This window comes from Mytilus edulis, chromosome 2, assembly GCF_963676685.1.
Source record: "Mytilus edulis chromosome 2, xbMytEdul2.2, whole genome shotgun sequence".
In the NCBI taxonomy this organism is placed as follows: domain Eukaryota; kingdom Metazoa; phylum Mollusca; class Bivalvia; order Mytilida; family Mytilidae; genus Mytilus; species Mytilus edulis.
In genome coordinates this window covers 60,279,611-60,304,178 of record NC_092345.1, presented here as the reverse complement: position 1 = coordinate 60,304,178, position 24,568 = coordinate 60,279,611, and the positions used below count along the sequence as shown (strand labels likewise).

General features: G+C 31.3%; 3 protein-coding genes across 6 annotated transcripts in view; all 3 read right to left on the bottom strand.

Annotated features, from left to right (window-relative positions):
• LOC139512566 (uncharacterized) overlaps positions 1–1,302 on the bottom strand; it is a 46,254-nt gene extending 44,952 nt beyond the window's left edge. For 2 of the 4 annotated variants that reach the window (XM_071300283.1, XM_071300281.1), the window contains exon 1: positions 1,169–1,243. The gene's annotated coding sequence lies outside the window, so the exon portion shown is untranslated. Of the gene's footprint in view, positions 1–1,168 lie in introns of all 4 variants that reach the window. The other 2 variants (XM_071300285.1, XM_071300284.1) reach the window with 2 other exon arrangements.
• The window catches only part of LOC139512567 (uncharacterized), a 136,027-nt gene that overhangs the window by 96,605 nt on the left and 14,854 nt on the right, over positions 1–24,568 (bottom strand). The window lies entirely within an intron of this gene.
• Positions 3,086–23,332, bottom strand: LOC139512565 (uncharacterized). The gene is made up of 17 exons (XM_071300280.1): positions 23,050–23,332; positions 22,017–22,146; positions 19,730–19,931; positions 17,334–18,187; positions 16,816–16,930; positions 15,127–15,321; positions 14,791–14,827; positions 13,440–13,730; positions 12,473–12,514; positions 11,695–11,846; positions 11,243–11,444; positions 10,053–10,169; positions 9,528–9,682; positions 8,207–8,311; positions 6,316–6,430; positions 5,693–5,786; positions 3,086–3,521 (listed from the first exon to the last, which is right to left on the bottom strand). Exons 1-17 carry the CDS (start codon positions 23,252–23,254, stop codon positions 3,383–3,385), a joined length of 3,150 nt encoding a protein of 1,049 aa, XP_071156381.1. The 5' UTR covers positions 23,255–23,332; the 3' UTR covers positions 3,086–3,382.

The window sequence follows — 24,568 nt, the reverse complement described above, 5'->3', positions numbered from 1 at the left end:
TCTTCAACAGTCACACTGATAGTCCAGTTAATTCAGCATTTTAAAGTATTCAATTGACACATCGTATGACCGGTCAAACGTCTCCTATCGGACATTTATTTGCAAAGAAAAGAAGGTACAAAACAGCGTTTAGCTATAATTACTGAGAAAAAGAAAAAAGTTACTCTTGAGCACCTATCAAAAAGTTCTTTATTTGAGGAATATATTGTTGTGTATTATTTGCACGTGTTTACTTGCTTATTTCGGTTTTATAAGAGTGACCGAGTCATTAAATATACAAAGATGTGGTATAAATTTTAATTGGGTTATTTGTCTATATTTATAAAGAAAAAAAACCCCGATATTTATCGTGATGGCAATTCTGTAGTTTGATAGTATGTATGGATTCGGATGTGTGAAAGAATGTGTACTTCGGAAGGATAATAAACCGCTGTTGAACACATGTATGAGATAAGTAAATTCTAAAAGCAATGCACAATTCGTATTGCTTGTTCTATGTAATTCAGAATATGGCACTGTTGTGTGGGTATTCAATTTGAAACTCTAGTTTGGTTTATATAAACATTTTCGTGACTGTGGCATGCGTTAAGAGTTGTGTAGTCTATGGGTTTTATAATTAGAATAAATGTGACGTCAAATACAGTGACCGGTCTTAATAACTTTGACCCATACATATTAGAGACGTCATATTGTTTGCTAGTGAATCAAAGAAAACACATCCCAAAGGCGCAATTGCAGCCCGATAAATCCATTATCAGGTTATCTGCATATTGAGATTGTAAAGTATCAGCTGCTGGACACAATATGATGGCTTTTTTTTTCGCTGCGCTCACTCGACAAAAAAGCTTCATATTGTGACTCGCACCTGATATTTTACGAAATCAATATGCAAACAACCAGCTGATCGGTACTTTTTACCACGTGACACGCACTGGTAGTAGGAAATTACATTAAGAATGATATGTTATGAATTGATTTGCATAGGAGTAAAAATACTTTATGTGAAATGCAACTCTAACTATCTGCTGTTTCCATCTTTGATTTATGTTATGTTTAGCTGTATATGATAGCAGTATACATTGCTAATCTTAATTCCCACCCAGAGCTGATTAATAAATACATTATTTATGATAAAGAAATTATAGAAATTATATAGAGGCAAACTTACATTTACATGGTTTTCTTATGCAGTATAATTCCTTTGTCTAAATGTATGGTATCGAAATGAATCACCTGTTTGTTTACAAGATTTGTATTACATAATTTACGTGTGCAAACCATTTTGTATTTTTTATTTACCACGATGTTCTATTAACACAACGCTGGCAAGAGACCAAAGTAAAATTGTGATGAACGGATGGACGCAGTAATTTGAGAAAATCTCAAAATAATTTTAAATTAAGTTAAAGCATCATCAAATGAATCAAATCACTGCTTTGTTTCATTCAGTATGACTTCATCAATTTAAAAAAGAAATATAAGATTTATATATATATCAGCTGTTGGTAAATTAAAAAAGAAAACATTTGTTTTTAATTCCTCTAATATTATTACGTATTCTCGCATATTTGTGGGCTTTCCAGTGGCGGATCCAGGGGGAGGGTTCCGAAGGTTGGAACCTCCCTTTTTTTGGACAATCAATGCATTTGAATGGGGACATATAGTTGGCTCCCCCCCCCCCTTTTCCTGGGTTAGGACCTCCCTTTTTCAAATGGCGGGATTCGCCACTGCCTTTCGTGGATAAACTGATTACTTGTAATTTACGACCCAAAGCGATTGTAAAAAAACCTTAAACTGTAATAAGTAACGCATTGATGTCATTGCTGCTGATTATAATTGATGACTGCTTACAATTAACGTCCAGCGACACGTTAATATACATTCTACTCTATGGAAGGGTTGTTGTCGCTTTGAAACATTCCCCATTTCCTTTCTCAATTTTATTATATTCAGGACGAGAACATGTTATTGTTATGAATATAAAAATGACTTTGAATTAAACTAACACACTGAGCTGGTTTTAGAGTTTTAATTCACAAAGTAACAGTTCACAGAAAGACGTATCACATTACCTGGACATCGCATGTTAAGGTGGTACCTAACACCTTAACTAAAATTAATTTGGCTCGTTTAATTTTCTTAAAATTTTGACAAACTATTTACTTTGACCCTTTGACAAAAATATAAAAAAAATCAAAAAAATTGAACCAACCGTTTAATCAGAAAAATTACACTGGTTATATAGCAATTTGACAAACACTTATTTTGGTCATTGAGAAGCTTAATATTCCCTTAACAACACAATGTCATTAAAACGTTCTGCTGATTTCATAGAGTTATCTCCCTGTAGTGTTAGGTACCACCTTAACACCGAGAAAACCAGTCTCTGTACTTACTTCTAAATGCAGTTATTAAAGGAGGATAACATTTTGTAGGTATCAAATTGGTAATCACCGATTTGACCTAAATTCTCATATTTAATTAATTCCGTGATGCTAAAACAATTATCAAAAATGGCAAACTATCAAAAATAACAATTAAAAGTGAATCGACTCGTTATACTGTATCAATATTAAGTGCACGTTTTATATAAGACCCCATTCAATTAGCCATCGAGTTGACATCCAAAAAACTTAAGATGGCCATACGACCGATATGAAAATATTTATAAATTGACCGACAAACACGTGCAATCGTATAATGACGATTTTTCAAGGTCAATTTTTGCACTTTTTAATTACTAATTCGAGCATCACTGATGAGTATTTTGTAGACGAAAGCAAGTCTGGTGTAAACAATTTTAATCGTGGTTTTTATGACGAGCGGAAGTCCGAATTGCAGCTGTCTGATCTTTGTTCGGGTTGTTTTCTCTGTGACATATTCCCCATTTCCAATCTCAATTTTATTATCGTTTCACGTCATATATTAAAAAAATGTTAATCATCGTTCTTTAGTATAAGAATGGAATTAAAGGGCACTATCAGTAAAAAAAAAAAACACGGGTTTTCCTTCCTTTAAATTTTCATGTTTTTTTTGCTTCTGAAATTTGGCTATTGCTCAAACAACTATAATACAACAAAAGAAATAGAGAAATATTTTGTTTAAGCATTTGCATAATCAAGGGAAAAAACTAGTTTTCAGTAGGTTCTGTTTTTATTTTATAAACTTGAAAAATAAAAAAAAATAAAACATACACGTAATGATATTACGTAAAATCTCTGTCAATTTCCAGAATTGGACTGCCATCTTGCATTACCTAAATACAAAGTTAAATCATGATAATATGTGTACTATAGTTTTTGCCAATTAGTGTCATCTTTGTTCCAAAGTAGTTATGTAAAGATACATGTATGTGCAATATACAAAGCAAGCAAGAATAAAATTATAGTTCATTTGTTTGGTAGTAAAAACTATCACCGGGCACTTCTGTAAATATTTTATTCATTTCCTCCTTCATCTGGGAAAATCCAGCTCGCTTACGAGGATCATAGTGCCAACACTTCAGCATGATATTGTAGAAACTGGAAATAAAAAAAAAAGAATGCATCACACTTTTTATTATTATATATGTATAGGTTTTGCGGCATCTACAACACACATCAGAACCGATTTACTCCTGTTTGGATATTTCTAAGGCCAAAAAAGAATAAGCCAAAGCCTTACGTAAACGATAAATACTGAGTATACTCAAACAGGGAAAGTTATTTATTTTCCTTACAAAACATATTTGCTACACAATCTGTACTAATCCCGTTTGAATGGTTTTACCCTAGTCATTATGGGTGCTCTTTATCGCTTGCTGTTCTCTGTGAGTCAAGGCTCTATATTTAAGACCGTACTTTGATCCATAATGGTTTTCTTTAACAAATTTTGTCTTCGATGGATAGTTGTCTTATTGGCACTCATACCACAACTTCTTATATTTAAGCATGTTTTAATAAGTTAATTATCTTTTTCTATTCATTATTAACCCTTGAATCATTAATACATTTCCTTTTTCAATTATCCGTGGAGTACGGTGTTATTGTAATGTTACTTTCATATGGAATATAAGTACTTTAAGATGGACATTTTAAAGCAGACGATTTATTTTCAAATGAATGAAACTGTGTGATACTACTTTTCCTAGGATAATTGTTGAGTTTGCATAGCCTTCACAATGATATGACATTATCTTCAGACCTAAAATAAAGGATTTGCAAGCAGATCTCAGAAGCAGTGCAATGATAAGCAGATCCTGCTCCACTAAGGGGACCTTTATGTTGCTCATCGTTAGTTCAAAACCGGTGTTAAAATTTTCAATCACTGATGTCATGTTCGATTAGAAAAGAATGAATTTATGTTACAACAATCGTAACATATTAAATATCATCAATGTCAAGATCTTCCATAATGGTCAACCAACTCAGCTCGTGATGACGTTTCAGTTTTCAAAGGAATTATTTCAATGTTTCCACTTAGAATCAGGCTGCAATAGCTTCTCATAACAGCAACCAAGTAGTAAAGAAACCAAGATATGAAAGGCAATTTTTTAAAATCGTATCAACTGGGATATATACTCTATACGCAGGTACTATGGGGATCTAGCAATTGCTCTGCGCTATTCAGTTGTAGTCGACATGTTTTTCATTCGAATACACAATCAATTAATAAGTTGTCATATGAAATGAGGACTCACATTGCATTGTAGATGGGTTATCTGTGTAATTTTTAACTGAGACACAACATGGCAAAACATTATATTCTAATTGTATGCAAGTAAACCGTTATCCTCTTTAGTTGTGATAGAACTCATATATTGCAAATTCGAAAGTTTTATATCCTTAAAACCAACACATCTACAATAGTTTCAAAACTACACAGAAAGGACTACTATGTACACCCACATCTAAAGGACAGTTGTCACATGAAGAATCATACTTGACATATAATTAGTTTATGCAAGGAGACAATCATGGTGCAATGTTTCTACACACACATTCACACACAGCTCCTTCAAAAACTATGTGGAGAATTTATAACACGAATTATGTCTATTCTTTGTAATGGTGCTGAAAATTGGCATTTTTTTCATTTGCTTAAAATTTCCAACTGTGTGCAAGTGATAATGCGTTTTTTTTGGTGGTTGAAGACTCTAAGGTTGTAAACTGTAGTTATTGTGGGAGGAATAAATCATAGTACCAGGATAAAAATTGTGTACGCCCTTATTTTCATGCATGTCCAAATTCCTATCCGTTTCTTTTTTTCAATTGGTCTCGAGAAAGCAAATTCAATGACTTTTTCTTCAGAAATTCTATTAGACTTAATATTCAGAATAAAAAACGAATGATGCAAACAGTGCAGACATTAGTTCATACCGTGATAACTCTCATATGTTTCTCCAAAGAAGAAAAAGAAAATACTTCGATAAAAAAGATAGACACTGATCCGTACGGTTATCATAGTGTAGAAAATGTTCTCACTCAGTTTGATGTATTCGTTTACAATTACTTGTATTCCTTTATGTATCAAATATCTATATAAAAAGGCAAACCATTTGGAAAACATGTTTATCGATTTTATGTTATCAATTTATGAGTTTCGAACAGCGGTATACTACTGTTGCCTTTATTTATATTTCTCCATTGATTTTAATTACATGAATAGGAATTTATTGTTTGACCTCTGAACAGTACATAAGTCTGATACATACGCATCATCACACTGCTCTGGTTTCTTCATCTTATAATCACGTCTGACCTTACCCGGTACATCTCTACTTTGCACACCTGGGTAAGGAGTATCCCCTGAAATATATTTTATCTTATATATTTCAGTTTGAATTTAAACGTTAGCGAGATTGTTGAAATAAACAAAGTCAATGATACGAATATCCCGCTCCTTCTATACGATATGTACCGAGTAGTTTGATACAATCGAAATTTGATCCCTCCCAAAACACATGTTGGCATCAAGAATAACCCATTAGAAGGCCTCCCTCTCATTTTTTTTTTGTAAAATATATTTCAAAAGACAAAACAATATCTAAAAAGTAAAACCACAAAAATACTGAACTCCGAGGAAAATTCAAAGCGGAAAGTCCCTAATCAAATGGCAAAATCAAATGATAAATACATCAAACGAATAAACAACAACTGTCATATTTCTTGGTACAGGAATACAATTCATAAATGATATCTCATTTTTATTTGTTAGAATATGTTACTATTCATTATTAAGATAGACAAAGCACATATTTCATAAACTAATAATGAAATATAACCACGAATATACTGTCTAATATTTAAAAATTGCGATAGACGAATGAATACATACCGAGAGAAAATATCTCCCACATTACGATGCCGTAAGACCAAACATCACTCAATTCATTTGCATGTTCTGTTGATTTCATACATTCTGGGGCCATCCATTTGATTGGAACTCTTTCCTTCAAATAATTGAAAATTCGATTATATGAATGTTTTCTCACATAAATCTATGAAGTAACAACAAAGCTTGCGAGACAAACATGTCTGGTTTTATTGGTAATAAACAATACAGGGAAGAACCTTAGTGCCATTGTTGTAACATTGAGGGGCTATTATAGTGAAATAAAGTATCTGAAGTTGAAAAAAACAACAACATGTTATAGTTTACTCTTTATCATCTGAAAGAAAAATGGTCCATTTCAGCATGTCACGACTTGTTAGTTAATATGTATATATGGACCCCGAGTTGCTTCTTTTTTAAATCAATATATATATATATTTCAATCTAATCTAATGACTTTCTCATTTTATTTTCTTCTCTTTTAACAAAATGCCAGCCATTATATGATTAATAATTGATTTTATTCATAGTACGTTGAAGAAAATGTCTACGTTCCGACTTCGGTATATTTCAGACCTCGTTCTATATTACATAATTAATCTATAACTGGACGAAATAAGACAAAAAAATCAAAGCATATACACTGCATCGAACTACTGATTATTTAAAAAAAAATGTAAATTTTCCGAATTACTTCAATTACGAACTCAATTCATTTCCTGATAAAGACGCTGACATAATTTATGGCAGTTGGAGATTCGTAAACTAAAATATAAAAAGGTATATTTCTGTTTCATTTTTACGAAATAAATAAATTTATTGTTGAGAGTACGGATATATACAGGAGTGGAATTCGTCATAAAAGATACTTCAAAGGTATCAAAGGTGGTATATATTGAGACGAGACAAAACACAAAATAAGTATAGTTTACGTTGAATTACAGAAATACATTAAAAATTGTGTCAAAAGGTCAAATCAACACGAAAGTACGACTTGAGAGAACTCAAAGTTACTGAAAGCTTGTTGAAAGCCAAGATAAATCAACGAGACTAAAATCAATGAAATATTTCCAAGGGTTTAGTTTCTAAACGTCATGGACATTCGAAGAATATATGACCATTGCATACCAAAACAAATGTATCGCAAGGCAGTAGGATGTCAACCTTAAAAAAAACTTTTATTATATAAACTGTACAGGAATAGCATTCTCAAGATTGAAAATAAACGAGAATGTGTATTTTTACATCCCCGAAACCATCCGAAAAGAATACAAGTAATTTATAATTTGATGCATAGTGTTGCTATCTTTTATAGCATACTATATTGAATTCAACACCAATATTACTGATCTTTAATACATTTCAAGTTAAGTTAACGTATATATATTCAACCTCTGCATAAAGTAAGATACAATGTATATTTACTCGAGACAGTAAAATTTTCAAATTTAAAAGGCGAGGTTTTGCCGAGCGTTTGAGATATTTTAAAGTTAATGACGAGAGTGGGTAAACCAGGGTTGCGTTCAATACCGTACCGGCTACATAGGACTACGTAGATTAATGACTATTGAACGTGTAGCTAGCCTAGTTGCTACATAGATATTGATAGCAGCTATGCTAGCAACTCGTCCAATAGTCGCAAATCTACGTAACCCGGAGAAAAGAAAGACATTTTACGTCTAAATCACATGTTGACCAATGAAGAACGGAGATCAAAGGAACCACACGTGGACCGAATTAAAATAATCAGCAGGTCAAGAAAAGGATAAATCAGGTATTAAAGTATTACAGAAAAAACAAAAATATCCAAAATCTGAATCTGGTAACAATAAGATGTCCAAAATTTAAGAAAGGACGATTAAATTTTTTCAGTTGTAAATTAAAGTATTTTTACCTCTTCGTCTTTATTTGCTTCTGGGTCAGGACCAAATCCAGTGATCTTTGGTTCAAGCAATTTGTTGAGTAACACATTTCGAGCAGCTAGTCGTCTATGTACTACCTATGATAATATTTAGTTACAAATTAACTAAAAAAGTCTATGTACTACCTATGATTACATTTAGTTACAAATTGTAGTCCCAATCCCATAGTTAACATTTCATAAATGAACACAATCTTTCTTTAAATAGCACGCGACAAATTACAAAAACAAACAAAACACTGATGGCGTTTAAACAGGAGTTAAACAACGCGTGTGTACTATTTTAATCAAGATATAAAGAATTAGTACAGCTCTTAACGTAATGGTGTATATTTGATATAAAATCTTATGTATTGATATGTTTGTGTGTGAGTTGGTCTAGTTTATATACCAATAAATTCCGTTAAAAAGGCTTGTAATCCTTATTATTCTTTAAAATTGGAGATAAGGAATATATTTTTCCACACTCGTTACCTCTAACACACGTAAATTGTATATTTGTGTCATTGAATAGGCATGTCGCATGCATATATTTATTGGTTAACGCAAAAATATGTACGCAATGAAATTTGTTATCTGATAAAAAAATAAACTACAAATAAAGGCAACAGTAGTATACCGCTGTTCGAAATTCATAAATCGATTGAGAACAAAACAAATCCGGGTTACAAACTAAAACTGAGGGAAACACATCAAATATTTAAGAAATGACTGTACTATTTTTTTATTTTGAATAGACAGAAAAAAATATTACAGTCATTTCTTATAATCTAATTCAAAATAAACCGGAGTAAACCATGAAAAAACATTGATGACGTCACGGTCACATGACACAATTATGTCTATGAGCTGATAAACAAAACAACGTCAGCCAATCAGAAGACGCGTTACATCCAAAATTAAATTATAAGAGGAGAACTACGACACAACAGAAACACAACATTTAAATGTAACACACACAGAAACGATATATAATATAACAATGGCCATTTTTCTGACTTGGTACAAAAACTCTCATTATCATTCAAACGAATGTTTTTGTGTTTATTATTTAATTTAAAAATTAAAGTCAGTGAAAATAAGTTTCGTGAACGTTAGTGTTATTATCACCGCCATCTTGTTTACATTGTTTACGTAAAGAAGTTCGGTCAACGTCGTCTTTCGAAAAATAAACAACGTTAAGCTTAAGATCAGTTATCGGAAGTCCTTTCGACCAATTATATCAACGTATTCCTTAATATGCATCTAAGAATTATGTTTTCATAATTGCATTTAAAACGAATTTAATACATACTTTGTTAGAGGCCAAATAATCCATTCCGTTACAAATACCAAATGCCATTCGGAACAATCTCTCCACTAATTCTACCGAAATGTTTGATCTCGCATTCTCAAGAAATTCTTTCAGAACTCCATTTGGGCAATATTCCAGAATCATCATTGGACCACCTACAAATAAGGCAAAGCGACTTCATGCTTTGTCATGTAAAATATAGTTTCTCGGAAACTCAGACATAATGTAAATGCACTTGTTGAAAAAAATACAAATTCATCTTGAAAGCTTTATATCATGTTGTCGTTGGTTGTTCACGATGAAATTCCAATGCACTTATTCATATAAGTTTTTGAAATCTAGGCTTCTGTAGATATCAATATAGTAATTTACCGGTATTTAAATCTTATAAATCGATTAAGTAGACAATTCAACGTAACAAATAAAACAACAATGTTCGGATGGACTTTAAAAATAGATAACCGGATGCATCAAAACAGTATGTGTATATGCACTCATTTGAATTCATCTTTTATGTTTACTTACGGATATCATCTTCAACTGATCCAATGAAATCCAAGATATTTTTGTGATGTCCCACTTTAATCGCATAAAAATTTATCTTAGCTCTCATTTTAAGCACATTTTCATCATTTTGTTCATCTTGAATTATACAAAATAACCACATTTAGTACAGATTAAATGTAAAGCAATTTTACTACGTGTTTAACATATGTATGAATTCACTTAACAGTTTTGATATTTTCATAACGCATTGGTTCCAAATGACAACATCACAGTAGTAGAAAATATCTCTCTCACCATATGTAACAATTATACCTTATTTAATGCGATATACAAGAGATGTGTTCACTATTATCGGGATACAAATAAAACTGCGCGTTTTTTGTCATATTTTAAAAACTGTAGACAAAACCTTATATTAATAAGCAATTCATTGGTATCATACATATTTCGAAATCAAACTGTAATGAAAAAGCGTAATATTGCAACATATCTTTTCATTTTTTTCTCAAATTATTTGATCAGAAAAAAGTAAAATCACAAAAATACTGAACCTATCCGAGGAAAGTCCATAAAGGAAAGTCCCTAATCAAATTGCAAAATAAAGAGCACAAACATCAAACGATTGGACAACAACTGTCATATTCCAGACTTGGTACGGGCATTTTCGTATGTAGAAAACAATTATTTAAATTTTCTCAAGGTCAGTGTAGCATAACTGTCGGTTAAGGTGTTGAATCATTCATCAAAAGTTATATTTAGTAGTCGTTTGTTATATTTATGGCAGATGTGATTACAACTATTCAACCATGAAACGAATAAGTACGACAAGAATAATCACTTCCAATTTCAACCAAAAATACGCGATAACAACAACGCGTATAAATGAGAAACATAGTAGTTTGTTGCCGTTTGTTTTAGATTTTTGTAGTGTGTAAGATGATTTGGTTATGCATACAAATAAACTCCCTTTCAGCATTCAACTACAGTAAGTTGAAAAATCTCAGTCAAGAGAAATAGTCGTATTGGACACTGGGATTTTGTGTTTACCAGGACTAACCCAAAATTGTTATAAAAAAGAAGATGTGGTATGATTGCCAATGAGACAACTCTCCACAAGAGACCAAAATGAGACAGAAATTTACAACTATAGGTAACCGTAAAATATGACAATTGTAAAAAAGATCGTTTGAATTGTATTTCTAAAATACCTTTCAGGGCTTTTGCCACAACTGTGATTGCTTCTTGATGGGTATAGTATTGTGCTAAATATATAATCGCAAATCGTCCCCGTGTAAGCTCGGACTCCAATGAAATATCCTTTCGAGACAATATCCAAGATTTTTCTCCCTTTATATCCATACCGCCATAGAAATATATGTCATCATATTCTTTCGAAACAAAAGCTCGATACTGCATGATAAAAAATATCTTGAATATTAAACTGGCATTACTATTGACGTTGTATGTATCAAAAAGTTCAATCAACAATTTGTTTTTTATCAGGTTTATGTAATCCACCATTATGTTATTAATCATTCTTTTTCTTCCTAAAATCCCCATTTCAAAACAGTTTATTTCATGTTAAATAGACTATTTAACATAAAAAAAATTTTGATTTTAATTATGTGGATGATGTCACTCAAGTGATGCAAGTACTTACATTTATTCCACTGGGTGTCGCACGACGTTCTCTTATGGTATTTCGAATTGTGCGTATACCTGCAGTAACTTGTTGTTTAGCGGGTTGTAGTCTACCGGTTCTCCCAAGAAAGACCAGCACGACAATGACAACAATCAGTAACAAAAGGAAGCCTAATAAAAGACAACTTTGTTTTATTGCAAATCTAACCACTCTAATGGTTTACATTTCAAAGTAACGTTTACTTGGAACTTTGTTAAAGTATAACATTATAAGGTATAAATTATCATATAATTTTTTTTTATGATTAGGCCAAACATGCAGAAATCTTAAATTTATATTATTGTACTATTGTTTAAATGTTTTTTGAAAGCTGATTCGTGGATGCCATTTAATTTAAATTCATGTAACTACGTTTAACCTTTTGTTAATGCCAATCTCGTGCAGTGCAATACAAAAATTATTGATATAGTACGCAATAATATTCTTTTGAGTTACTTATTTAAAAAATAACTTTTAAGTGAAATCAATTATTCAAAAGACATTGATTTTTAAGTAAAAGACCGAATATAACCGAATATTCAGTATATGAAAGAAGAAAAAACACAGCGTAGCTTAGGTATTGATTGAGTAAACTGTTACCTCTCGGAATAGATATGATCAACCGAGGAGAGTTAGCAAACGACCTAGCAATGTGTTATTTACAAAATGTAATATTGTGTCTGTTTTGTTCATATTTTTTTTAAATAACCAATCTTTTCTTCTAACAATAAAAATTAATAGTAAATTTCTAGATTACCTGCTACTAATCCACCAACTCCGCCGCTGGATATTCCAACTTCTAAAAAAAGTCAGACGATATTGTATTCCCAAAATTTAATATTCACCTGTCTCGACATTTTGTTGAGATTAACATATATTCGGAAATTTTTTCCTGTATTATTTATGTTTACTTAATGCATTTCGAAGAAGGAAAGTAACGCGATGAACTGATGTATATTTGCTACACTGAGATAAATTAATTCCACACTTATCAAATTTTTAAAGGTAACTTTAGAAAAACTCACCAAAAAACCTAATAAAAGTATCAAATTAAAAGGGAAAATAAATAGGGAAGGTGCATGTCCCAGTTAAACGTTGTTTTTCTGATAATAGTTTAACATCACTACCCTAATTTTATTGAGGTTTTATTTACATTTTGTTATATATCACACAAATTCGTTCAGGGTATGTTCACTTGTGTGTGTGTGTGTGTTTATATGTCTTTTGATTGAGCTAAGCCATCTTTATTGATATTTAAAATGTGTCTTTTATGTTATGGGTTATATTATTGATTCAGGTAGGGGAGACGGTTGTTACTAATTAAAACGTTAAAACAAACTACTGCAGTTGTTTGCATCTGTCTTAAGTTAGGAACCGGATGCCCAGAGGTTGTAGTTTGTTAATGTGCTTCATAATTGTTTCCCGTTTTTTATATAGATTAGTATTTTGGTTTTCCGGTGTGCATGGTTTTACACGTCTAGTATTTTTGGTGCGCTTTATAGCTTGCTGTTTGGTGTAAGCGAAGGCTCCGTGTTGAAGACTATACTTTGACCTATAAAATAATGGTATCGTTTTTACAAATTGTTACTTGGATGGAGAGTTGACTAAATGGCATCTCGTATGAATAAAATATATACAGACATTATTTTTGAGAAATGTAAAGGGCGTTTCATTTACACATTATATGGTACGTACGATATAAAAATATAAAACAAACAAAATACCTTCTTCTGTGGTAACAAATGCAAATGTTGTCGGAACAGAACTGCTGACATAGTGAGTATCATTCCCATAATTAGTTGTCATTTTAAACCAGTATGATGTTGCTGCTGATAAACCTGTGAGGTCAAAGGTTGTTGCCTCTTTGTGAACTTTGAAAAACTTTGTCGAATTATCTGGTCTAAACAGAATAATCCATATCCCAGCCCTTTCATAACATGCTGGGGCTTGAATCCACTTGATCCTTACACTGTTGTCTGTTGTCTTCAAAACAGTTATGTTTGAGGGACTGAAATCTAAATATTGTTCAATTTCAGTTTGGGAATCGAAATTTAATTTTTGAACAAAGTCATCTCACAATCAAGGCTCTAAACAAAGGATATAAGAATACAGTTCATTTACAAAACCCGTAATGGATAAAATATAAACATCAAGGTAACTTGGGTTTTTCCTTTTTTATCTTACATGTGGTTTTTGAACGGTACTGTAAATAAACGCATAATAGATACCAGATTTAAACATTTGTGACTGTCGAATGAAAACAATTAAAAAGTAAAGTACCCAGTTGAAGAGCATTCGGAACTCTAAAGTCCAAAAGCTTTTGTCAAATACAATAGAAGGTGACCGATGGGTATCTTTAGTATGGGAAGTTATAGGACGGAAACAATTGCAAAATCTTAGACAAACAATAACAACATTCACATGAGGACATAAAAATCGTGTATTGTATTGTCAGTTCATTAAAACATGGCAAATACATCAATTACAAAGTCACTAAACTAATAAAAAAAATCAAATATAAGATATTTACTAGTCAAAATGATTTTGCAATAATAGAATGGTTTCTGTATATTTATCGTTGTCCTAGTAATTAAATGTTCTTTTTAATATTTAGATATTTTTGTTTGCCCAAAACCTCTAGCACTATCAATTTCTATGTTCAGGGGACTGTGAAAATGGGATAAAATCTCTAATTTGGCATAAAAATTAGAAAGATCATATCATAGGGAACATTTTTACTACGTTTCAAGTTGATCGGATCTCAACTTCATCAAAATCTACCTCGAACAAAAACTTTAACTAAAACTTTAACCTGAAACGTGACAGACATGACAGACGAACGAACGGAAGGACAGACTGACGAACAGACGGACGGACAAACAGACGAACGGACGGACGGACAAACAGACGAACGGACACACAGACCAGAAAATATAATTCCCGTAAATGGGGCATAAAAAAAAATCGATATCATATCTTGGTCTAGTGACGTTAACCAGTAATCACCAATATTTTATTTTTTAAAATTTTTCTTGGAAAAATATTTGCTGGATTAAGTAGAAGGAAGCAACTTACAGTCCTGTACACCGTTGATGTTTCTAACCATTCCAATCTATTGCAGAAAAAGAAAATGTGTGTTATATCGTTGATAGAAATGCTTCTATGTACAATGTTTTGTATCAATGACATGCACTTTATTTTGTTCCATGATTAAACAGATTTTATTAATTTCTAGATGTAGAAAAATGAAATAAGAATAATCAATCATTTTCAATCATAATCAATTAAAATGTATCGTAAACCTCATATATAAATTAGAAATGTGGAATGATTGACACTGAGTGGACTATCAAACGACTTGTCGTCGTTTAATATGTTTAAACCATCGATTTAAAGATTAATTGTATGTACCTCTTTTGTAATGCTTGATTGTAGCATTGCAGAATTAAACACCGTAATTTCAAGTACATAGACATCATTCCCTATGTCATCAATAGGAACCTTCATCCAGCAATTGTTTATTTCAAGTTTTGTGTCTATCATGAAACAATCGCCCATCCGAACACAGTAACACTCTTTTGGTAGTTTGTTGCAGTATTCTCGCGTCTAAAGTTGAAAGAAAGAAATACATGATTACAGTATATTCATTAAAATTCCATTTCTAAAAGAGTGTAAAAAATTGTGCACTTTTTTGAAAATTTGAATAAATGAATGTTATCATATAGGATTGCTTAAGCACTGTTGCTTAATAATACAAGTTTATACTTATAAATAACATATTTCCAAAGGAAATACAAATCATACGTTCTATTTAGCTGCTTTGTTCGTGTTGTTCGTGGTCGTTGAGTATTGATACCAGAAGAGTGCAAACTCTGTGGAAATCAATGCCTGCATTTTGTAATGACAATTACAATTAATGCATTTGCAAAAAAAATGTAAATGGTGTTGGATATATAATGTACCCCTTATAATTTTTTTCGAAATAATTCTTTTATGATTTGCATATCAGGGAAAACGTTTATGTGATTGTGTTCATCGTCAAATCAAAATATAAATGCACAACATTTATTTGAAGGAAGATAAAAAATCAGGTTTTTCAGATAGCAAATTTCAATTATTTTTTGGCGTTATTCTATAAACATATTCATGCCAGAGGATAATTCAATGCTTCATATTTTAAATTTACGTGTGGAGAAATCAAATGTTTCATCTCAAATTGTAAAAAATTATAAGAATTTTAACGCATTTTTGAAGAAATGTGTTGATGTTGGACTTGACAGAGTCACTCACAAACATATCATAAAAGTCCTATCAATTCAAATATGAAAATAAGGTTCTTAACTCTTGTTTTCAGCAACACTGTATCAATATTATATTATTTAACACCTACAGTGGTTAATTTCTGTGTTATTTTACTCGCTCGTGGAGAGGTGTCTCATTGGCAATCAGACCACATCTTTTTTTTATATTTATTACCTTTAAGTGAAAAATTGACCATATTTTAAAAGTAAGTTAATAGTTATATAGAGGAAATTTCAAAATAGATAGACCTTCATCAGTTTGTAACATCAAAAGCTCAAACACATCAAACGAAAAGAAAACAAATATCATACTCCTAACTAGGTGCAGGTATTCCTTATGTAGAAAAATGGTGGATTAAACCAATTTAACTAGTGAAAAGTGAAATGATATTTGGCCATGTTTTTATTAAGTATACCTGTATAACTAAGGTTTTAAAAAGGCATCCTTAGCCTCCCTAAAAACAAGTTAATACTGTTCATTTTAGGTGACTATAGTTAGGATTATCTTTACTTGTTTGTTTTTTTTTTGTTTGTTTTTCGAGATGTTTAGAGGGTATTAAATTCAAAGTATGAGATATTATTATAAAGGCACTATTGTTGAATATCGTATTCTGACTCCAAAATGTTTTTAGTTTTAATTTCTGTTTGTTCTAGTTGAATCAAATGATTAATTTCAAACATAACATAAGATTGAAACAAGTAAAAAGTTTACACAAAAGTTACTTTTACGACTAAGAATTGTATAATAATTAAACTTGAGGATAAGTTCTACACTTTCCTCTTTACTGTATTGTATTACCTTTATTAGCATGTCAAACCTATGCTCGCTTCTGACCTCGTCTGTGTGTTTTATTTTGAATTTAAATGACACTTTCTTTATACCACTGTGTTCATCCTTTGCAGACACAACAACACTGAAAACAGTTACTATTACGTATAATTAAAAATAAAGTTAACTAATACATATTCAAAATTAAAGTAACTAGGTTGTAATATTCATGAAAATCAAAATACATAAAGACGATTGAAAAAAAAGAATAACAGTTTTCATATTTATAAAAACTTTGGTCGGTTTGATGCTGGGGATTTTATCTTACATTTTTAACAGTTACTTAATGATCTCAAATCGGACTGTATGAAACATAATAATACAGTTTAGAGTACATTTTTTTTCATAAAAAAGTAGAAAATAGAACTTAACATATACATTTTTGTAACATCGTTTGTCTATATAAATATACTATATGTTTGGCCTTTCACATCCGTTATCTTAGTCATAATTTTTGAACATAGAAAATAGTGAAATATAAATGTTACCTGCTTGAGAAAGGATACTTTCCATCTTTGAGATTAAGACGTATCTTCGGTTCGTATATTAACGGTTCACTGCTATCAAAATGAACAACGGTAGAGTCCACTTTTGTATTACCCATGATATCAAATGCTCGAACCCAAAACTGGTGTGAATCTCCATCTTGTATTTGAATTTCATCCAACGTAAATGAAAAGTTTTCCCGTATAGGAGAAACGGAAACCCATCCGTGTTGTGGTATTTTTGTGCTAACTTTTCCATGATTGGTTTCAAATCGTACAATTGAGTTGATGTTTGTAATAGCCATTTTGTTTCTTGCACCCTCAGTGTCATCAAATTTCGGTAGGATTTTCTTGTAATCGACTCTATCTATATTATCACTCAGTCTTGGTGTATAGTCTAAAATCTTGGTCAGAAAATGACCCTTTTCGTGTACTTCGTTTAAAAAATGACTAGTCCATGACAAATCAATGTTTTTGTCAAATTTAGTTTTCCATGAGAAATTAGTATCATTTGATGCAGAAGTGGCATACAAGCGGTGAATTTCACTAGTACTAATTTCTGATGTTTTATCATAAATGACAAATCTCCTGGCATATTTAGAATTTTTCGCTCTATCATTAACTTCTATAATAACAGAATAAACACCGGGATCTTTTGGTTCGTATGTAGGAAACTTTGTAGGGTTCTCAGGAAGTTCCTTTATATAATCCGGAACCGGATTGAAGTTTGTTGTTATTTCTGGTTCTCTTAAACCTGAGTTATCGATGCTATACTCCATTTTCCAAATTTCTATGACATATTTCCCTATTCCCGAAAGCTTGTCAATCCATCCAGACCATTTCGGTGAGATTGGTAACTTCAAATTATAAGAAATACCATAAAGATAATTAGTTACGAAAATAAAATATCGTTCATATATGTATTTACATATTTGATAAAATGTTTTATGATTTCGTAAAACTCGATTAAAATTAAAATTTAGTAAAATGCATATTGTCAATTCTCCAGAAAGATGACGCCATAAACATTAAATGATAGTGCGCGTGCTATTACACTACGAAGTTTGATTTTTTTTATAGAATTTAAATATATTGCAAGGATTTTTTACAGTCATTTCACTGGTACTATCACTATCATAGACCACGATAACAGTTTCCCCAAGAGGCCATTAAAAACAAGACACAAAATGAATCCCTACCATCACTCGTTTCCAGTAACTCAGAATTTAGTACAGGACGCTCACAGTTGACGAAACTTATTTCTCAACCCAAACATCATATTAAAAAAGATTACTAGCGTATTGATTCGTGATTATTTCTATAACAGTCAAGATTATAATTTCATTTTGACTTCCACATGTAAAGATAAAAAATAATTTTACATCTTACTAATATAAGATTTTAGTTTTCCGATATATTTAACATTTCCTCATGATTTTTATTGTTTAGGTGATGTTGTTCCCTTTTAGATTTATTATATTTATAGTCACTGGTTCACACGTACTTATAAATATATTAATTTCTGTGACTGTATCCTGCATTAATTTGAAGGATTTTTTACAATAGATAATTCAGCTGATTTGTCACAATACCATATGCATGCCTTATATATCATGTACTGCATTACGACGCTTTCTTTGAATAAGGTATCAGATTTATTTTGGCATTTATTATTTAGCCGATTCATAACTTTATCAATACCTTTGTATGAACATTTTTAAATTGGCGGAATTTATTTTGGCGATTTGTTTTCTATCCGCGAAAATAAGCGAAAATTTACACCCCAGTTAAATAAACCGCTATACGGTAGTACACAAGACATAACATAGAAAACTAAAGTCTTAGCAACACGAACCCAACATAAAACTTGGGGTGATCTCAGGTGAAGATATTTCTAACATTTTGCTCCCACTGTACGATTTGACTATAGTTAATGTTCTTTTTTGGTTTGTTAAGCTTTTAGACGTTTGTTTAAATTTTGTTTTTTTCAAATGTTTTGCGTCGAGCCATTTTGAAGTTAAATAAATTGTTGAAATGCGCAATGTGTGCAGTAAAATTGATGCCGTGAAGGATTATCTCATTGCTAGGCAGTAACAGAGTATTACCCTATGCCTCCATCCCATATCCAATTGATACTGTACACTTTTGCATCTTAACACTGTTTGGATTTCAACGGCAACTAAAATCGACTATGCGATCAACGGTGACATTTTGACCGTCTGTGGATTTCGATGGCGTGTTATAATTGCATAGCAGTAGACGCGTCCTAGTCGACGAACCCGATATCATCCATTTTGGAGTTCATATGCTTCCATCAGGTTTTGTTTCTAATCTTGATTTGTTTTCTTAATCGATTTATGACATGTGTAAATCGATAAACTACTATTATCTTAATTTACCTTAGTTATATCTTCCTCTAACTGCAGTGGGGATTCATTTGACGTACAACTGTAGTCTTCGGTGCAATGGTTTGGTTCATCATAGTCAAACCAGAACTCCATAGAGTTTTCTTCGCTGATACCGGAGTACGTTTGTGTTCTCAAATATGTATTTCTAAGCTTCCTAAACCCGCCAGTTGTTATTGAATATTTTAATTTATACCTGCAAAAATATGAGAAACAACGATGAACATATCGTAAGACAGAAAAAAAAACATCCTCCTTTCCGTGTCAGCAATGTCACCATTCTAATACCAAATATAAGTACAACTATTCGGTTTCATTAGAAATATTGGAATCATGTAGAGATAATAATTTACAAAAGTGTGTCCTTTTCTATTAATTGTATTTAGATCTGAGTATAGGTTGCACTTTGTAAATACAGCTGTTTCTCAAACCACGCCTCTTTTGGGGAGATTTAGAATATTCATAGAAAATTAATTTTGTTGACATACTGGTTCCCAGTTATGCTCTCTGTGTTCCATCTCATAGAGACATAACTTGGTTATGTTACCAGTAAATATACATGTGCATATTGTTTACATTGAAATCTGTGGTAACCCTTCATTCGAGGTAGGGGTAGTTAAGAAAATTAGTGTTAGTTTAAACTCTGAAAAGTTCAGGGCATATAAACGTTGAAAATATGCCGCACAGCCCTATAGTTTGACCTTTAAAATAAAATTGAAGTGCATATGAACTTTCAATTCTAGGACAAGATTTTTTTCAAAACTTCATAGTAAAAGTGGTACAGTTTTTGCCGTAAAGGGAGTTCCTAAGGGAAATTGCATTGTCAATATTTACAGAAATGCAACTTTTATTTATCAAATCAAAATAAATATTTCTTTGAATCAAAAATTGTATTCTGCTAACATGTTCTTGTACCATTGAATTAATTTCATAAAGAAACACCCCAGGTCCGCAATCTTTCAGCATATCAATTCGGTTTACATCCCTTTTGGGTAGTAAGTTAAAAATATATTCCTCTATTTATATCATCGGGTTAGTGTTCTATAACTGCGTAAAGTCTCATAGATATTCGCTTAGATTTAGGAGGAGGTTCGTATACAACGCACCTGGACAGACAGACAAACTAACAGACAGATCGACGAACGGGTAGACAAGGTGGGATATAAGTTCTTCGGATTTTGTTTGCAGTGATATCACAAACGAAGATATAGTGCATACGTTCAATAGGTAGAAATCAAATAATAAATGAAAACTAAGTAATATAGTAGTATATCAGCAGCATGATCTATCTAGGGTTTTTACAAACAAGAAACAACAAACTGACCAGAAAATAAATAAGATAAATTGTGTTCCGATTTGAAATATTTGAAAAACAAAGGTCAAACTTTTGACTTTAACATTTTATACCTCTTGTATAATGAGAAAATAATGTAGTATTTTGTTCAAATTTCACGTTTTCCCTTCGCCTTATATATACAGTATTTTGTTTTAAACATAAACTGTAAGGATCACATAATTACTTAAATCATTGCAGTATGCCAGGACAAAAATAAGCTTAATTATTTGAACTGTTATCTTTCAATCTGGGATCATTGCACTTAGAATACAATGTCAACTATGTAATATATCATGTGCTTTTGGTCAAACTATAAACATGCGTTGTATTCTCTTTGTGATCTATACGCTTCCAAATTACTTCAAAGCTGTTGTTTATGGTTAATTTTATTTCAGTTGAATTTATAAACAAAGCATTACTGTTTACAAACACGATTAAATCATAAGAGATGCAACATCTTATGAATATACACTTTATTTCTCATTCATGCGGACAATTTGAAACCATATTGACTTTAATGGTTATACTCAAAGTGCAGTTAATATTGAACAATGTAAATCCACTATCTTTGATGTTAATGAAGGTGGGTTTTTTTTCTATACGAAATGTAAAGAAATCAACTAGTAAGTTAGTGAATTGATAAGATGCGATGTAACTTCAATTTGATTACATCCCCGACTTGAGTCTTTGTTAAATAACAATGGTCCTAATAGTCCCAATGCAGACTATGTGTAGATCTACTGCTTTGGAGGGATATACTGATAATTCCCGAGCAGCGGCGCCAACTTATTAAATATAAAATTGTACATTTATAAGCCAAGCTTAATTCAAAGTGGGTTTTTAATTGTATTGTAAGATCTAGTTAGTCCTGCCTGATCTCACACAAATTGCACATTCATGTAAAAAATAGTAACTTATAAACTTTCTTAGTTTGGAGTGACCCACCTGTCTCCGGAGTCAAACTGAATTATATACGGTTCCTTTTTATAGCACTTGAAACTTTTGTCACTGATGGGTTGTACATCTGAGACGCCTGAACACGTAAGGGTCGTTTCATTTGCTATATATCTCTCACCTACAAAATAACACAACAGTAGAAGCAAATGATTTAAACATACGACGCGGCTAAGCATTGTCATATATCTGTATTAGGCTACATAAAAAGATTAAAAAGTCACTAACCCTCTATTGTCTATAATAGGAGAAGGATTTCGAAAATTGAACGCAGACTATATTTCTCATTACAAAGGTTATGCAAATCAGGATCCTACAATCATAACTTGTGAATTAATAGAATCATATAGTTTAAATCTCAAATCCTTTGTTCTTACAGATGTGATCTCAGTCGGATCAGCCCTACCAAATCGCCCTACCTTTAAATGCTTTCGTTTGTTCTGTAACATTTTAGCTGGAATGTCGAATACTCAATAAAACTTGAAAATATATATCCAGATTAAAGACTTATAACTTTCAAAAATGTATTTTGAAAAAAACATGTACCAAATTTCCAGTGTCTCTGCCGGTATTTAAACTCGAAACATTAAGCAAATGAAGCCACGATTTCTTTTTATCTTTAATGGAGCCACGATTCATATACTAGTATTACACCAGGCTTAGTGGATACTTACTCTCTGTTAATTTAACATGTTAAATCATTGTATATAATGCTCATTAAGGATATATACTATACAGTAATGTATAAAGTATACAAATATTATATATTGAAACTGAGTCAATACACAATTGCTTTTCATAGATATTGAAAATGCTACTAGAAGAGCTGAATATATATTTGTCTTGTTTATCTGTTTGTGGTATGCCAGACATACCCTTTAGACGACCCTAGATATATATTTGTCTTGTTTTTTTTTGTAGTTTAATAATTATCTTGCATACATTTTGTACAGACATTGATAATTTTTTTCAATAGCTCTAATTAAACATGAATTTACTTTTATTAATCAAACATTGATTTTACCTCTTCTCAGTTTTTCGTGTATGATTTTAACACTTGCAGCTACAATACCCAATCTAGCTTCTGTTATATATGAAGGTACTGGTGGGTTGTTAGGAAAAACAGTTTCAGTATCTAAGTAGGCCTCCAGGTCAAATTCTAATTGGTTGAATTTATTTTGATTTGTCCACACAACATCACCATCAATCCTGTTTGTCGCATCGGCCATGTAGTTGTAAACATCTCTATTTTTAGTAAAACTGTGGTAAGTGAACGTTGAATTAATCCTCTCAATGAGTGGCTTGAACTTGTCTTTTACAACAAATAAATATTCTTTATTCATCAAATTGCTTGTTACAACTTTACTTCATTGTCCAAGCTTCAATAAAGTATCCCTGTGAAATACTTTCTGAGTATCCAGGAAAATACACAGAATATAAATAAATATAAACATTATTTTTTTTCCATCAATTATATCAATCTTTTTAACTTTATGAAAAATACATTATGAGATATTGTTTTGTTCTCATTCATAAACCTTCGTAGTTCCTTTATAAACATAGCATACACATCTAAAAATTTCAGTTTTTGCTCTGACACATAGTACGACTTGTAAATACAAAAACCTAAAATTGTCAAGAAATAATTTAAACCGTTATATCCTTGATCTGATATTTTGTATCCAAATACTATATGCTTTGCCAATATCTTGTTTTGAAAATTCATTTTGGCTAGAAGATAATGTACTTTCTCCCAAAAATCTTTCAAAAATGAACATGTAATAAAGAAATGTAAATAATCTTCTTCTTTTGTTTTACAAAAGTTGCATTTATCGTTCTCAGATATTTTCCACTTTAATAGTAGCTGCTTTGTAGGAATGATATATTGAAGCAGTTTCCATCTGAAAATTTTCAACTTATTTTCCTTTAAAATTTTAAATATAAAATCATATACAAATGGCATCTGTGGTACGTATTCTAATTTTAAATATCTTGTCCAAATGTTGATACCGATTGGCTTTGTATATTTTGTATCTACTAAAGTTTTATAGAGTATTTTATTATTGATATCTTTTGTTTCAATTTGTTTATTTTGCCATCTTAATTTAACCTTACATATATTGATTTTACTCTTAACGGAGTTTTCTTTTTTTAAAACTTGCATCCATTCTTTTGGGATGCAGGATTTTAACATCTTAAACTCTGCAATCCAGTTTGTTTTATTAATTAACTTTTTTAAAATAAAACTTTCGGATAAATTTCCTTTACTATCCAACATGTCGTTTATATAAACCAATCCACTTTTAACCCAGTTCGGGAAAAACAGGCATTTGTTGCGATATTTAATATATTTATTTCCCCAAATAATCTGTTTTCTAATATTAGAGAAGTGATTAGAAAATGTTGATAAACCTCCTCCTGTTTTAACCCAACTTGAAATTACTTGTGAATAAAAGTCGGGTATTTTTCCAAGTCTATCTATTGATTTAATATTATCTAAATTCATGTTAAAAACAAGAAAGTTTTTACCAAGATTGTTAAAA

Coding starts and splice junctions, on each gene's coding strand:
- LOC139512565 (XM_071300280.1), bottom strand. CDS start 23,254: ATGGCCGATGCGACAAACAGGATTGATGGTGATGTTGTGTGGACAAAT. Junction 16,931..17,333: donor AAGTATCCTTTCTCAAGCAG/GTAACATTTATA, acceptor AACTGTTTTCAG/TGTTGTTGTGTCTGCAAAGG. Junction 13,731..14,790: donor CATCAACGGTGTACAGGACT/GTAAGTTGCTTC, acceptor AACAATATTTAG/ATTTCAGTCCCTCAAACATA.